General features: G+C 42.2%; 1 protein-coding gene across 2 annotated transcripts in view; it reads left to right on the forward strand.

The window, feature by feature from the left end:
* Nucleotides 1-14714, forward strand: part of DSCAM (DS cell adhesion molecule) — an 805927-nt gene that overhangs the window by 726161 nt on the left and 65052 nt on the right. The window contains exons 30-31 of one of the 2 annotated variants that reach the window (XM_060234239.1): nt 3014-3163; nt 9025-9222. In XM_060234239.1, the coding sequence (XP_060090222.1) occupies nt 3014-3163; nt 9025-9222 (348 nt within the window). The remainder of the gene's footprint in view (nt 1-3013; nt 3164-9024; nt 9223-14714) is intronic. The other variant, XM_060234240.1, reaches the window with a different exon arrangement.

Here is a 14714-nt window from a genome sequence, read left to right on the forward strand (position 1 = left end):
GGTGGATCTAGATACTCCGGCGTGAAACCCCTGCAGCGCCGGAGCAAACCGCAGCGCCGGAGCAACAGGTGCGAAAACCAGGAAAAGATCCGGAGGTAAATGGGGTGCTACGCCGGAGTAAACGCTAGTGCGAAAACGGCCTATGAATCATCTGATTTGTCTGGCTGCATCTCACACTGCTCCATAAGAAACAGTAAAGCTACATTTTGGGAGACAGACATTTAGGGAAATCCCACTGCCTGCAGCTACCTGAAGCTAAGTGACACAGACAGAGAAATCAAGCATTATTGACTATGCCTTGCACTTGTGGCACCATCTCCATCTATGCCATTTTTATCCCACCTTTCCTCCAGGTAGTTCAGTGCAGTGTACATGGTTCACCCGTCCTTGAGTTTGTCCTCATAGGTTAGGTAGGTTAGGCTGAGAGAGGTAGGTTAGGCTGAGAGAGAGAAATCTTTGTGGCTGAGTGGGTTTCCTCAAGACCTAGTCCAGCATCTAACTATTATGTCATGGTGGCTTCCAGCAGGTATACTTTAGCTGCCTTTTGAGTCTGGCCCATCATGTTGTCCTTTCTGGGTATTTTGTTTTGTCTTTCACACAATTTAATTTAATTTTAATTTTAATTTTTGATTTATACCCTTCTCTATCCTGCAAGTGGGCTCTGGGCAGCTTACAACATTAAAAAAAACTTACAGAAACATTAAACAAACCGCATCCAGACTAGACAATATCATAATTACATAATTAACAAAGACCATGAGCCACATCATTGGCAACAAGTCTTCAACCACATATAGGCTGATAGTATTCAGCATAACACAAGCACCTAGATGGTAAGGTGCTAATAAGGTGCTGGGGGAAGCGATGACTTCAGGGGACACCCGCTGGATCAATTGAAAGCCTGGCGGAAGAGCTCCATCTTAAAGGCCATGCGAAATTTGGATAAGTCCCGCAGCACCCGGATCTCCAGTGGGAGCTCATTCCCCCCACACACCTTTACCCTTGAGTTACCATAGTATGAATCCTGACTTTGTAGTGCAGATTAGCTATTGCAGCCTTCATAGATGCTTCTGTAACAGGGTGTTTTGTTGCTGCCAGAGTGTTTTATTCCCAACCTGAACTGAAGTAACTCTTTTTAGAAGAGACAAAGTGATTGGTTCATCATACACTTAAGTGACTTAACACCTTTTAGTTTTATATATATATCTGATTGAGAATATCTGATTGAGAGAATCTGATTGGCTAGCAGTATAGCTGAGCCTGGACAAAGCCGAATTTTTTGGCTTTTATTTGAGTCAATGATATACTGGAATATCAGCCCAGGATTGACAGGGGCTGGCTCCTCTTGCAGTTTCGTTGAAACTGAGTTTCAAGAAAGGATCAGCTGAGGCAGTGGGTGCTGAAAACTCTAGGCTGCCTTGGTTCAATTTAAACCGAGCTGCAAAATGAGCCAGCCCAGGATCAGGCAGGGTGGCAGGAGCTGAGGGTTCCATGCTGCCTGGAGCTGCGACCTCCACGCCATCTCAGCTGGGGCTGGCTTCCCTACAGCTTGGTTTAAATTGAACTGCAAGAGAAGTCAGCCAAGGATTGCCTGGGGTGGTGGGAGCTGAGAGTTCCCCTCTGCCTCATCTTGGCATTGGCTTCTCTTTCAGCCTGATTTAAACTGGGCTGCAAGAGAAGTCAAACCAGGATCAGCTGTGCCCCATGGGGGGCAGACCCCCACAAGCACAGCTTCTGGTGTTCAACTTTTTCTCCTTTTTTTCCCCCTTCTCAGGTCCATTGGACTAGAAAAAAAATCAGAATTTTCAATCTGGGATTTTTGGGGAGGCCTGATTATTTTCCCCCATATAAAAACTGAACCAAAAAAGGGTGGGAAATGGCACATCCCCTAGTCTCTAGTATATTATTATATAGTGCCATTCATATTAATTAATTCCTGTCAATGAACAAGAACTGGTGACAAGAACTTGAATCATCTTCCATGCCCAAGTAAAACTGGAGGAACTCTATCACTGGCAATCTGTTTGAAAATACATTTAAAAGTCATACTATATTTTGATACAGGCATTTCTCATGGTTTACACCACTATTAAGAATTTCCAGAAGTATCTATGATAGTATACAGAAAGGTTCAGTGCACTGTATGATTGAACTGAGCATATCAGTGTATTGTTTGTTCAAGCTATGTATCACTGGGTGATTCATATGACTTTCTGTTGATTTAATAGAGACTCATCCTAATCATTTGCCTCCTGTATTTTCCTCACATCCTCCATGGGTCCATCCTGGGTCCTGCAAATCATATGTGTGCTGAATGTTCCATGGTTGGTGCTCAATTCCCAGGCATTGGGACCATGACATGCTGGGAGAGGGGGCTTAAAATCACCCCTTTCTGCAGTTTCCTGACCTAAAGCAGTTCTTGTTTGCCCCACTGGGAAAATGAATATGTATCCCCAGCACTCTAATAACAACATCCCAGGACCATTTCATGTTTGGAAAATGCCCTGGAGGAGAGTCCAGTGGCTCATGGAGAAGGTCCTGATCTGAATGAGACCTAGCACACCTGAAAATTAAGTTCCAGGCATGGAACTCCCAACACATACCTGGTCAACAAGACCTAGGCATGTATTTCACTTTTATCCTTGTGAGTCCAAAGATTCCTGCAGCTCATTTGGACAGTGTTTGAGAATTTGAAAACTTAAATTCTGAATAACATCAGTAGTTGAACTTGTGCCATTTAATATAAAAAATCCATTAATTGAGTGTTGTTTTAAGTACTAGGCATAGTATTAATATTTGGATTGGCTCAGTTACAAAAAGAAGGACATGTATGTGTTTCTTTTTCTTTTTCATATCTGTACATCTTGGTAAATGTATTTCACCTTAAAAGGTCTTCTCCCTTGGCAACAAGCTCTGGGTATTTGTCAAGATACTGAAAAAAGAGCCATATGCTGATTTTCAAGACACAGTTATGAACCACATTCAAACATTTTCCTTTTATCAATTCCCACAGATGATAGATCTACAGTCTTGTTAACTGATGCTGATTTTGGAGAAACATCAAAACAGAAATCACTGACTGTCACTCACACAGTACATTACCAGTCTGTCTCACAAGCTACTGGACCACTGGTTGATGTTTCTGATGCACGGCCAGGAACAAGTAAGTATGAAAGACAATATGTTTCAGTAATAATAAAGAGTGTTTGTGTGTGTGTATAAACAAAGTCTGGCCCCCATGTGTGGATATCTAAATCTGTGGACCAGGGCCACGCTGACGCTAAATGGATTTTCTACAAACTTGGGGAACCTCCTGGGTTTGCAGGAAAGTATGAAATGTTTGGAATACATTGGGGGGGGGGGTTAAATTTCTGCCCCCTATATAAAAGAGGTAGCTCCAGTGTAGTTAGTGGCAGTTTCCAGGGTTTTTTGGAGCTGCAGTAGCTCAACGGCAGCTGTGGAGGAGCCTGGGAGCTGTGGTAGGCCCAGAGGCAGTTGTGGAGGAGGCTAGGAGCTACTATGGTTGTGAAGGAGCCCGGAAGCTGTATAATGGGCCCAGAAGTAGCTGCAGAGGAAGGAGGCTGGTAAGGAAGTGGAGGGATTCCCTTCTCCCACAAGTTAGCATTTAAAGCACTTCCCATTTAAAGCTCACCTAATGTAATCCTTAACAACAGCCATGCAAGAAAGGCCTGTGTTACTATCACCACATTGCAGAATGATGTAGGGAGAATACTGAGTCTGAAAGAGCGACCTGCCTAAGGCTACATTGTGAGTTCATGGGAGAAGTGAGGCTTCAGTCAGCAGCTGCCTGGATCACAGCTCATTCTTATAGCCACTGTACTACATAAGCTCACAATTAAAATAAAAAAATAATAGTATACCACAATGTTTGCATTATGATAAAATTGGGGGAAAGATTCCATTGCCATCATAGATGAGTTTCTCATTTCTGCAGAAGAGAAAGCACAACTGAATGTGTTTTGAGCCACAAATTCACACAAGATGGCAACTGCTTTTCTATGAATGGAACAGTTCCAATATGCCATTTTCAGGTTCATGGAAGGAAAGGATGGTTCTTTCTTAAGTGTGCTGATCTGAATCTTATGCTAAAGTCCTTGTAGGTTTTCCAGAACAGTCCTGGGGCCAGTTTATATGTTTGCAGTGTGTATGATTGCACAGCTTTCAGTTTGCCACCTTTTGCAGTTTGTTAATCTGCCTGTTTATGCTTCCCTTCCTATGTCTATTGTGTTCTTGAATATCTGATTTCTCTAATGTAATTTGCCCTTTTCTTTCTGGCTGCCCCATATTCCAGAATTCTCTGTCCAGGAAGCAAAAGGTTTTGCAATGCTCAGGGCGCTTCTCTCTTGATTTTCATATTCTACCTTTTCATTTCCTCATTCTCCACGATCATAGTAATCTTTTATATTGACCACCCTCAAGAAATGTCTTTATTGTAATAGTGAATGTTTTGTGAATTGGGTTTGCACAATTTTTCATGGGCAGAGAAATGTGTATTCCTTTTCAAAATACATTTTATTAAAGGTTGAGTGTGTTCCTACTGTATTAGTCAATCAGAACATTCCCTGAGGGACTACTGCCTCAGCCCAAGGTCCCCACTTGACCTGCTCAGACACACACCTCACCTGATAGCTTGAACAGCCAGGGCACAAGTCACTGCTCTGCAACAAGGTCATCACTGCTTGTTACTTCCTGTTTCTCTGGCCCCATACATAATATGTAGATGAGTAGCATCTGAAATGGTGCTGGATCAAGCCTAGTATCATCTTAGTGCTAAGAATTAACATGTCTTGTTTGGGTTCTTATGGAAAGGCTGTGACATTCTTGAGAACATGTCAGACTTGCATGGTTTGTTCCTGCTGATTACCTTCCTTTCCCTAGTCTTCTGTACTACTTTTTATGTCGATTTTCTTTTGGGGGATTTACAGGGTGTTTCAAAATCCTGTTCAGTCAGCAAACTGAAGTTTCTAATGTTTGAAATGTTTCTGATGTTTGGAATGTTTCCTAGCACTTTGGTGTCGATTATGTGCTGTTTACCAAACACATTGTACAATCAATATACAAAACAGCAGCAGTCAGTTCTGTTGGGGGCTGTCTGTGTTTTGCTCAGCCAGATTCTCATCTAAACAGTTGTCTTTACTCAACAGAAAAGCTGGGACACTGTGTTGATTGCTCAGCATCTCTTTATTTATTTTTGCTGATGATTACCCTAATCTCAAAGAGTGAATAACACAGGGGCATTTTAAAAAGGCTTTGTAAATAAAAAGTTGTCTGTCTGTCTATGTGAAGGGATAATTTATGAATAATCCTCATATCTGTGTGTATGTGTGTGTCCTTAGCTCTCTCCTTTTAAAATACCCCATCTCAAAATAATACAATGGGATAGCATTGCTATTTGAATAAGAAAGAGACCAATTAAATCACATTTTAATAAGTCTGAATTTATATTTTAGTTCTGTTGCTCCCTATTGTTAGTAACACACTTTTAGACGCTTCCAAAGAAAAAAATTTTTTACTGCTTTTATGTTCCATTCTGTTATTACTGTACCCACATCCAGCCACCCCTCAGAAACAAGTGAGGATTACAGGCATTGAGGTTGTGGCACAGTCTCTGACTTATTGATTTCTAGATAGTGGTTCTACTTTAAAAAAAAAATCCCCAAAGCATTATATTTCCATGACATAAAATGACCACTGGCTCATCAATCAAGTTTAATAAAAGGAAACTGAATAATGATATATTTGAATTTAATCTTATATTTGAATTCATGTGTTTGAATATGGGTAATGTTTATTAAGACTATACTCTGTCCTTCAATCCAAATGGAACTGCAGAAAGCCTTCCAAGTAGAAAATATCATACAGAATAGAACAGTCCAAAGGCCAAGTATAGAACCAGCCAGCAGATACAGTGCTAGTCTGTACACAATACAGACATCAATTTAAATTGTATTTATTTATTTAAAATATTTATATGCCCAGCTTTGTCCAAGGTGGATAAAAACAATATCAAGCAATCTAAACAATCAGTAGCATCTGAGACACTGATGGCACAGTAAAGGCTCTTGCTACTGTTCTAGTTCTAAACTCATGCCGGAAAATCAACCGTGAGGGGAAAGGCAGGTTATTTTGGTAAAGAGTTCCACAATCTTCTTTAGCTCATCCATCCACTCATGTAACAAATGTGTTAGATCTTATTGTATATACAGACAGGGACATGAGAATAATCTCAGTTTTTGTTAATGTGCATGTGGCCCATTTCACTGTTTGACTCAAATCCACACTAAAATCACCTGCGTGCAAGGAAGAAATCTTCATGCTGCCACCTCTTAATCTTGTGCTAAATCTGTTGCTTGTTTAGCTTCTACATTATTATTATTATTATTATTAAATTTTAATTGTATCCTGCCCTCCCCGCCTAGGCAGGCTCAGGGCGGCTTAAAGAATTCTCCCAGTTGGCAGTGACCTATACAAAGCGTTATAAGGACCTGCTAACTGGTGAAGTTTCTCTGCAATATTGGAAAGAATACTGAGAGTCTAAATAGAATGGGATCAGAAACTAACGTGGTTGAGGAAAATCATACAAGAAATTGGTGGGAGAATTAGCAGATTCAAGCAGTCAATAATAGTATTCAGCAGTAGTTCTGAAACTCTGAATGGCCACATTCAGATATTTCAGGCATGCACACACATGCACACTGTGCAATGTGTTTCATCTGGGGAGAGGGAGGAAAAGCCAAACAAGTGGAATCTGGGATGGTGACTCTGCTAGCTAAAATCCAGTTCCTTAGGAAGGGGTTCAAGCATCCAGTAAGTAATTAATCCAAAATAATCCAAGAAAAAGAGTAGTAGAGACAGGGTGTCTAGAACCAGGACTGTGCTACTAGATTAGGCTACTCCAAGGCAACCCAAAGCTCAGTCTGGAGACAGAGTTGGGGCTCAGTTATAGAGCAAGAGTATTGAATTCAATACATTTTTTTCTTTACAAGTAAGGACAGAGAGGTGATGAGTTGTCCAAGCAGGGAGAGACAATCTTGTGTTACCTCATTGAACTGGGGTTTCATTGGGAAACTCAAACAGTCCAAGTTACATGAAGCAGACTGTTTTCCCTGACTTTCATGTGGGCATAGTTCTTTCTCTGGTACAGTGTCAACATGGTGGGATTCTTTTATAGCTAACTGAACTTTTGAAGCTGTAATAAATAGTCAAATTACTCAATTCCAGACATTGCTTCTAATGTTAAATGCAAAGACATCGTCCCTATTGGTGATTCTATTTACATATTGAGAATCAAAACTAATTCTATTGGGGGGTTATTGCTTATTTAATACATTTGTATTCCACACAACAGCATGGAAGAGGGAAAATCTCATTCTTCCTCCCCCAATAAAAAATTCTCCTCCATACTTGCACCCACCCTTTCTTCTACTTCTCTCTGCTGCCACCAGCTCCTGCTTTTCCCCACCATTTCTGCCCCCTGCTCCCCTCTTTCTGCCTTCATTTCTGAATTCCCTCCCTTCCCTTTAATAAAGGGTAAATGCTCTCATGCCTTGAAAAGGTTCAGCTGCCCATTTCAACACATTAAACCTTTATTAAAGGGGCAGGACTAGGAGTGTGCAATTTTTTTTTAATTTGGCATTTTTCAGTTTGGGTCTACTGGACCTGAAAATTTTTGGCATTTCCAAAAAAAATCCTGGATCCCAATATTGGTATGGAATTTCAGAAATCCCAATTTTTAAAAAAAGTTCAATAGACCCGAGAAGAAAAATACCAGATTTTTTAAAAACAAGCCTGATCCTGGGGTTGGGTTGGCTTCTGCTGAAGGCTGGTTCAATCTGTGCTGCAGGAGAAGCCAGCTGCTCCCCCAGCCCAGTGGATCCTGTTCCTCAGGCTGTCTTCTGCAGCCCCTTTAAACTTCAAAGGGATTGCAGTAGAAGCTTGAAAGACAGCTGAGAGGCAGGAGCAGATTTCTATCCTCTGTTTTCAAATCTACCAGTAATTCCTGAATATATCCAGTTTTTTGGGGGGAGGGGGGGATTGCTTTCTTTTTGGTTTTCCCAAGATGTTTGGAATGCCGAAATATATACAAAAGTACTGATAAGGTGCTTTTCAGCTATATATTTAGTTCAGGTTGATCCAAAATGCATTACCCCTAGACAGGACAGTCTTTTCTCCCGGCATTATGGCAACCCTACCTGTAGCTAGCTGCTCTCTCCCCACCCTGAACCATACTTTTCCTTTCTCCCCTCTCCTCCGTGCTCCCCCCCCCCCCCGACAAGTCCTTTGGTTGATGTGCTTCCTCAGCCCTGGGCACTACTTTGGGTTGCTGTGGAAACCAGAATTTATTCAAAGTTCTTTGTGTGTCTCTCTGTGGTCATTACTGACCCATTTGATTTAACCTCCATTTATTTTTTTCCTTGCAAACCTAGGAGGTCCCCTGGGATTTTATAAACCTAAATCCTAGCCCTGGGTGATCCTGTTGTGCAGATTTTTAAAAAAATCCTTTTTGTTGGGGGGAGGGGGTCAACCATCACTACCAGTTTTCAAATTTAGCAGTAGTTAAAACAGCAGCAACACTCCCCTACAGGGCCACAATGTCCGCTCCGCTTTGCTTTGCCTACTTGGAAGAGAGGCTTCACATTGGCTTCAAAAAGATTGGTATCTACTTGGAACCTACTCAGAGAGGTAATCTTCAGACCAGTTGTGGTAGTGGCCATGTTCCTTTTAGACATTCTCCTTACTGCTTTAATTGACTAATCAAGTTCCTGGTGCCCACAAGAAAAAGAGCTGTAGCTCATTTGTCAAACACTTGTGTTTTGCATTCAGACTGGTAAATCCAGTAAAATTATATCAAATCAGAGGTGTTGGTAAAGATCCTTCTTTGCCATCTGACCTGAAGAGCCACTATCAGTCACAGTAGACAATCTAAGCTAGATAGACCAATAGCCTGACACAGTACGAGGGAGCTTCTTATGTTCAACGATTATCTCTGTGTTTTAATTGCAGATCCTACAACACGAAGGAATGCAAAAACGGGGCCCACAGCTCGCAACAGATATGCTAGCCAGTGGACTCTCAACAGACCCCATCCCACTATATCAGCCCACACCTTAACAACAGATTGGAGGCTACCAACCCCCAGGGCTGCAGGGTCTGTGGATAAAGAGAGCGACAGTTACAGTGTCAGTCCATCTCAAGACACAGGTAGAAACTTTGTTTCTAGACTTCTGGATAAAATAGAAGTTATCATCAGATCAGATATAACTTGCTTCACATGACTTAGTGCATCTAACAGTTATGAACCCTGTATTGAAGACAAGACTTTGCACTCACCAGTAATTTATACCCCCCCTCCAAAAAAAGAAAATCTATGAGGAGTTAGAACTCACTACTAATTTTGTATACACAAACACACATTCATTCAGACTGTTTATCAGGATACATAAAGTGCTGTTTATCAGAATATATAAAGTTTGGCACCCATGAGGGATTGCCGGAAGGAACATATTGAATAACCAACTCCCAAAATCTTCCTTCCTGTATTGCTTTAACTGGCTTTCATCCACTCTCAGTATTTCTTGCCCTCCATAACATATTTTGGTCATTATATATAATTACATAAATTACCTTTATATAAAAGTCCCTTCCTTGTATGTGATTTTTCTTCTTTCATGATTGGTGTGTGTCTGTATCTGTTAGATACAGTGGTACATACCACTCTGAAGGGAGTGGAATTATTCCCAGATGAAGTAACATGGTGTTTCCAGGGTGAACATAAGAACAGAGAAGCCATGTTGGATCAGGCCAATGGCCCATCCAGTTGAACACTCTGTGTCACACAATGGCCAAAAAACCAGGTGCCATCAGGAGGTCCATCAGTGGGGCCAGGGCACTAGAAGCCCTTTCACTGTTGCCCCCTCCTGCCCCAGAACCACTTCTTCCCAATTCTCAATATAAACATTCATGTTATACTGCAGTGTCTACCATCCAGTCCTGCCTTCTGCTGTATGAAACAAACTATCTTTCTCATGTTGGCCTGAGCACCAGTATTTTTAAAATTCTTCTCTATCATACAAGAATATGATCACTGACTATATATTGTGGTTAGATAAACACCTCCTTGTCCTTAGTTTCAGGGGTATTTACAAGACCTAATACAGGGAGTAAGAAGGACAGATTTTTATCATATAGTAACAGTCTACATCAGGGGTCCCCAACCCCTGGTCTGTGGACAGGTATCAGTCCATGGCCTTTTAGCAACCAGGCCATGAGTTGTATAATTATTTAATTACATATTACAATGTAGTAATAATAATAATATGACAACATTGGATTTATATTCCGCCCTCCACTCCGAATTTCAGAGTCTCAAAGCGGCTTACAATCTCCTTTGCCTTCCTCCTCCACAACCGACACCCTGTGAGGAAGGTGGGGCTGAGAGAGCTTTCCCAGAAGCTGCCCTTTCAAGGACAACTCTGCAAGAGCTATTGCTGACCCAAGGCCATTCCAGCAGCTGCAAGTGGAGGAGTGGGGAATCAAACCTGGTTATCCCTGATAAGAGTCCCCACACTTAACCACCACACCAAACTAATAGAAATAAAGTGCACAATTGTATCATCCCAAAACCACCACCACCCCCTCCTCGGTCCTTGGAAAAATTGTCTTCTACAAAACCAGTCCCTGGTGCCAAAAAGGTTGGGGACCGCTGCTCTACATGACAACTAAACCACAATGCCAATCTTTATTTGGCTGGAGCCCTTCTTCTAGAAGACTTTATAAACTATGAATGTAGCCTTGCAACTCTACATTAGAAATAAGGACTTAATTGATCACATTCTAACATTGTTTTATTTGAGAGAAAACATTACGATTCTATGTGCAGAATTACAGTGCCATTCATTTCTGTCCAGACTTTCCTTTTAAAAGTTCTGAGCCCGTTTTATGTTAAAGTTGTGTGCAACCATACTGTTATATGTGTGGGCTGATGAAGATAAGAGAGGTGTTAAATCCTGGAAGAGAATATCTCACTGCCTTTCTCGTGTCACTGATTCTAGTAGGACAGGAATATATCTGTTAAATCCTGGAATATCTCACCGCCTTTCTCATGTCACTGATTCTAGTAGGACAGGAACTCCAGTGCGCATACATGGTAGGACAGGAGGCAGTGAGGATGGGTGGTCTAGTTCTTCTCACCTCAGCCAGTTCTGAACATCCATGTAGTTGTGCAGATATGCACGCCATAGTGGAAGACTTGGCAACCTGACAGTTCTGGTCAGAGGTTCCCCCCCAAGGGGCAACATTTTAACAGTCACTATGCTAGGACAAGAAGTTACAGTTGCTAATTCTGATATGGGAAATTCCTGGAGATTTGGGGGCTGTACCTGGGAAAGGCAGAGTTCAGGGAGGGAGCTCAGAGCAGATGTGATGTTATACAGTCTACTCTCTGAAGTTGCTATTTTCTCCAGGGGAACTGATCTCTGTAGTCTGACGATTAGTTCCAGAAGAACTCCAGGCTCCACCTTGAGGCTGGTTACCCTACAAGAAGTCCAGTTTTTTTATTCTATTTTTGTTTGTACACAAGTAAATGCATAACAAAATAGCTCTTCTGTTTAAACTTTTTCCAGAGCCAAAGTCTGAATAGGAAGAAGTTAAATATACACATTTATATGGACACACACAAGGATAAAGAAAACCTGGGCTTCACTCAGCAATCTGCCAGCAGGAAAAAAAAGGAAAAGATGCCAAGTGATAGAGGACTAACTTATTATATGTGCAGGGACTCTGTATAATTAATCAGTCATCTATCATCTGGCATTTTTTCTTTTTCATTCTATAGACATGCACATACACATGCATTCCCTCATTTCTGAGATAGCTTGAGCAAGAGCAGCTTCTTTCCTCACCTGGCTTGCCCAGCCTCCTTTGTGCCTGTGTCACCAGCACCTCCAGCTCCACTTTGTAGTCTCCCACAAAGGCAGAGGGAAGAAGTGTTACCACCACCACACACACTCACACACACACAAACACTTGAAGATATGTTCAGGCTGCACTGGGAATTAGTTTGTGTCTTTGTGCCAGAATCTTTTACCTAAATAAGTGGCAAGAAGAAGCAAGTAAGCAGTAAGGATGTCAAAAAGGATGTCAAAGACTTGATTTAAAATTTTAAAAAGACATATATGGACTTTATTAAGGGTTTTAGTACAGTAGTGAGGGGGGCTTACCCTAAACAGATATTAGCACATACTAAATGAAGGCACAGACTGCGCATTCCTTATACAAACTAACAAGTAATTAACCAGAGTTACTCCAGTTTGGAGCCAGAGTTACCTTTAAACTAAGTGTAAATATGGGGGAAATGGGGACTAGGACAAAGGAGAATCTGTTGGGACAGAAGTGTCCAGTCCAGATGTTAGGCCAAAATAGCATTAAGGAGCAAAGTACCAGCTCTCTGTGTGGTGCAGTAAGGTTTGTAAAGTAAAAGAAGATAGATCAAGATAGGAAGTAAAGATATATTTGTCCTAGACTAACTACAAAGAAATAAGATGGAAGAAGGAAGAATCCAGTATGTTGCTAGCCTGTGCTGAAGTTAGACTCTACTTATTGGCTCTAAAGCCAGGCTAGTTATATTGTTTTTGGTCCATAAAATAAAATGGGTTCTTTCAGGGCTGTTTTTCTATCAGGAGCTCCTCTGCATATTAGGCCACTCCCCTCTGATTTAGCCAATCCTCCTGGAGCTTATAGTAGGCTTTGTACTAAGAGCCCTCTAAGCTCTTGGAGGATTGGCTACATCAGGGGGCATGGCCTAATATGCAGAGGACCTCCTGCTAGAAAAAGAGCCCTGGGTTCTTTTCAGGAAACAAGATATTGCAACAGAGGGTAAAGGAATACTTGAAAGCTGGGCAATTTATCAGGAGCAAACGATAGAATGGTACCAGGACTGAGTGGTACTGGTGAAGAGCAGTGAGAAGGAAAGTTTCTGATTGAATTATAAACCGAAATTACAAAAGTGGAGATGTGACATTAAGTCATATATTAGGTGGGAACTCTGGAGACAATGGGAAGATTTGAATCAGAGGTCCCAGGCTGTCACAGAACACTTAACATGTAACAGAACACATTGTCAGTGATTGTGTCCTGGGCCAGAGGCATTGGCCCAAGCATTCCAGCTGGCCACTGTGGCTGGAGAAGACACTGGAGATTGCCCTGTTAATGCCCTGGGCCCTGGACTCGCCTGGGGGAACTCACCTCAGCCTGCATCTGCAGGGCTGATATCAAGGATCCCTCCAGCAGCCCCATGAGGTAAGACCATGAGCACACCATCCACTATGGCTTTAAAGCCATCAGCAGCAGGCCTATCACCCAGTGAAGCTCCAGAAGCACCTGTGGAGACAGGCACACACCCCTCCCCAGCCAGGAACAGAGGAGCAGACAAGGCCCAGCCAATCTACTGGGTCCTTGTCCTCCAGCCTGGCAGGCAGAAGTTCACGCACTCATACTCACAGCACATTTGGCTCACCTCGCACTGGGGCGGGCCCAGAAGATGCTAAGGGGTAGGTGAGCTGAGGGTGGGATTCCAAGGGACTCATGCAACAGGAGTGGGCCTGACCCAATGGGTAGGGCCTGGGGTATTCAGCCAAAAAAGGAGGAGGGGCAATAGGGACAAGAAGATATAGAGAATCCAAATGATGGACCTGGGAGGAAGCATGGCACCGTGTGAAAGGAGCAACTAGCCTGGGAGGAAGAGGACAAGGATGGCCCAAACCCCCTCTCCTTCCATTCTGATGCCCTGAGGACCCGTATAGCAGGGTCACTGGTGAGACAGCCAAGGGTTATGCCTGCAGGGGGCATAACAGCTTTCATATAATGGAAAAGACAATATGGGGAAAAGGGTCTTTTGTTTTCTACCCTGGGGTAACAAGTTGTTCTTGTCCTATTGGCACTCCCTGATTTCTCCCCAAAAGGCTTCTATATAGCACCATATTATTTGCCTTGAGGAAACAGAATTATAATTCTATTTTAGGCTGATAGTGGAAGAATAATAATACAGCAACAATAAAAGGCTATAGTGTAGAAATGACCAATATTTTGCTTCAGTTCAGATAAAATTAAGATCAGTTTAACAGTTTTCCTTATTTACTGAGGGAGAAAGTACTGACACTAGCCATCTAACAGAGTTACAGTTGTAGATCTATACTAGTAGTCTAGGTTTGATCAGAACTCCATTCCAGAGGTAGTCAGCATTGTATTTCTTTAAGCATTGTTTGTTTTGTTCATGTATGCTTTGCAACAACTTTGAAATATCCTTTTGCTAAAATAGACGTCTTTCTGTATGGGTGTTTAGAAAAAAAAACTATTTGATGAAATTATTCCATATGAATGAATGATAGGGTTGCCAATCCCCAGGTGGGGGCAGGGGAATCCCCTGGTTTGGAGATCCTCCCCCGCTTCAGGGTTGTCAGAAAGCAGGGGGAGGGGAGGGAAATGTCTGCTGGGAACTCTATTATTCCCTATCGAGATTTATTCCCATAGAAAATCATGGAGAATTGATCTGCGGGTATCTGGGGCTCTGGGGGGGGGGCTGTTTTTTGGTGTAGAGGCACCAAAGTTTCAGTATAGCATCTAGTGCCTCTCCCCAAAATACCCCCCAAGTTTCAAAAAGATTGGACCAGGGGGTCCAATTCTATGAGCCCCCCCCA

This window comes from Heteronotia binoei, chromosome 3 (assembly GCF_032191835.1).
Source record: "Heteronotia binoei isolate CCM8104 ecotype False Entrance Well chromosome 3, APGP_CSIRO_Hbin_v1, whole genome shotgun sequence".
NCBI lineage: Eukaryota > Metazoa > Chordata > Lepidosauria > Squamata > Gekkonidae > Heteronotia > Heteronotia binoei.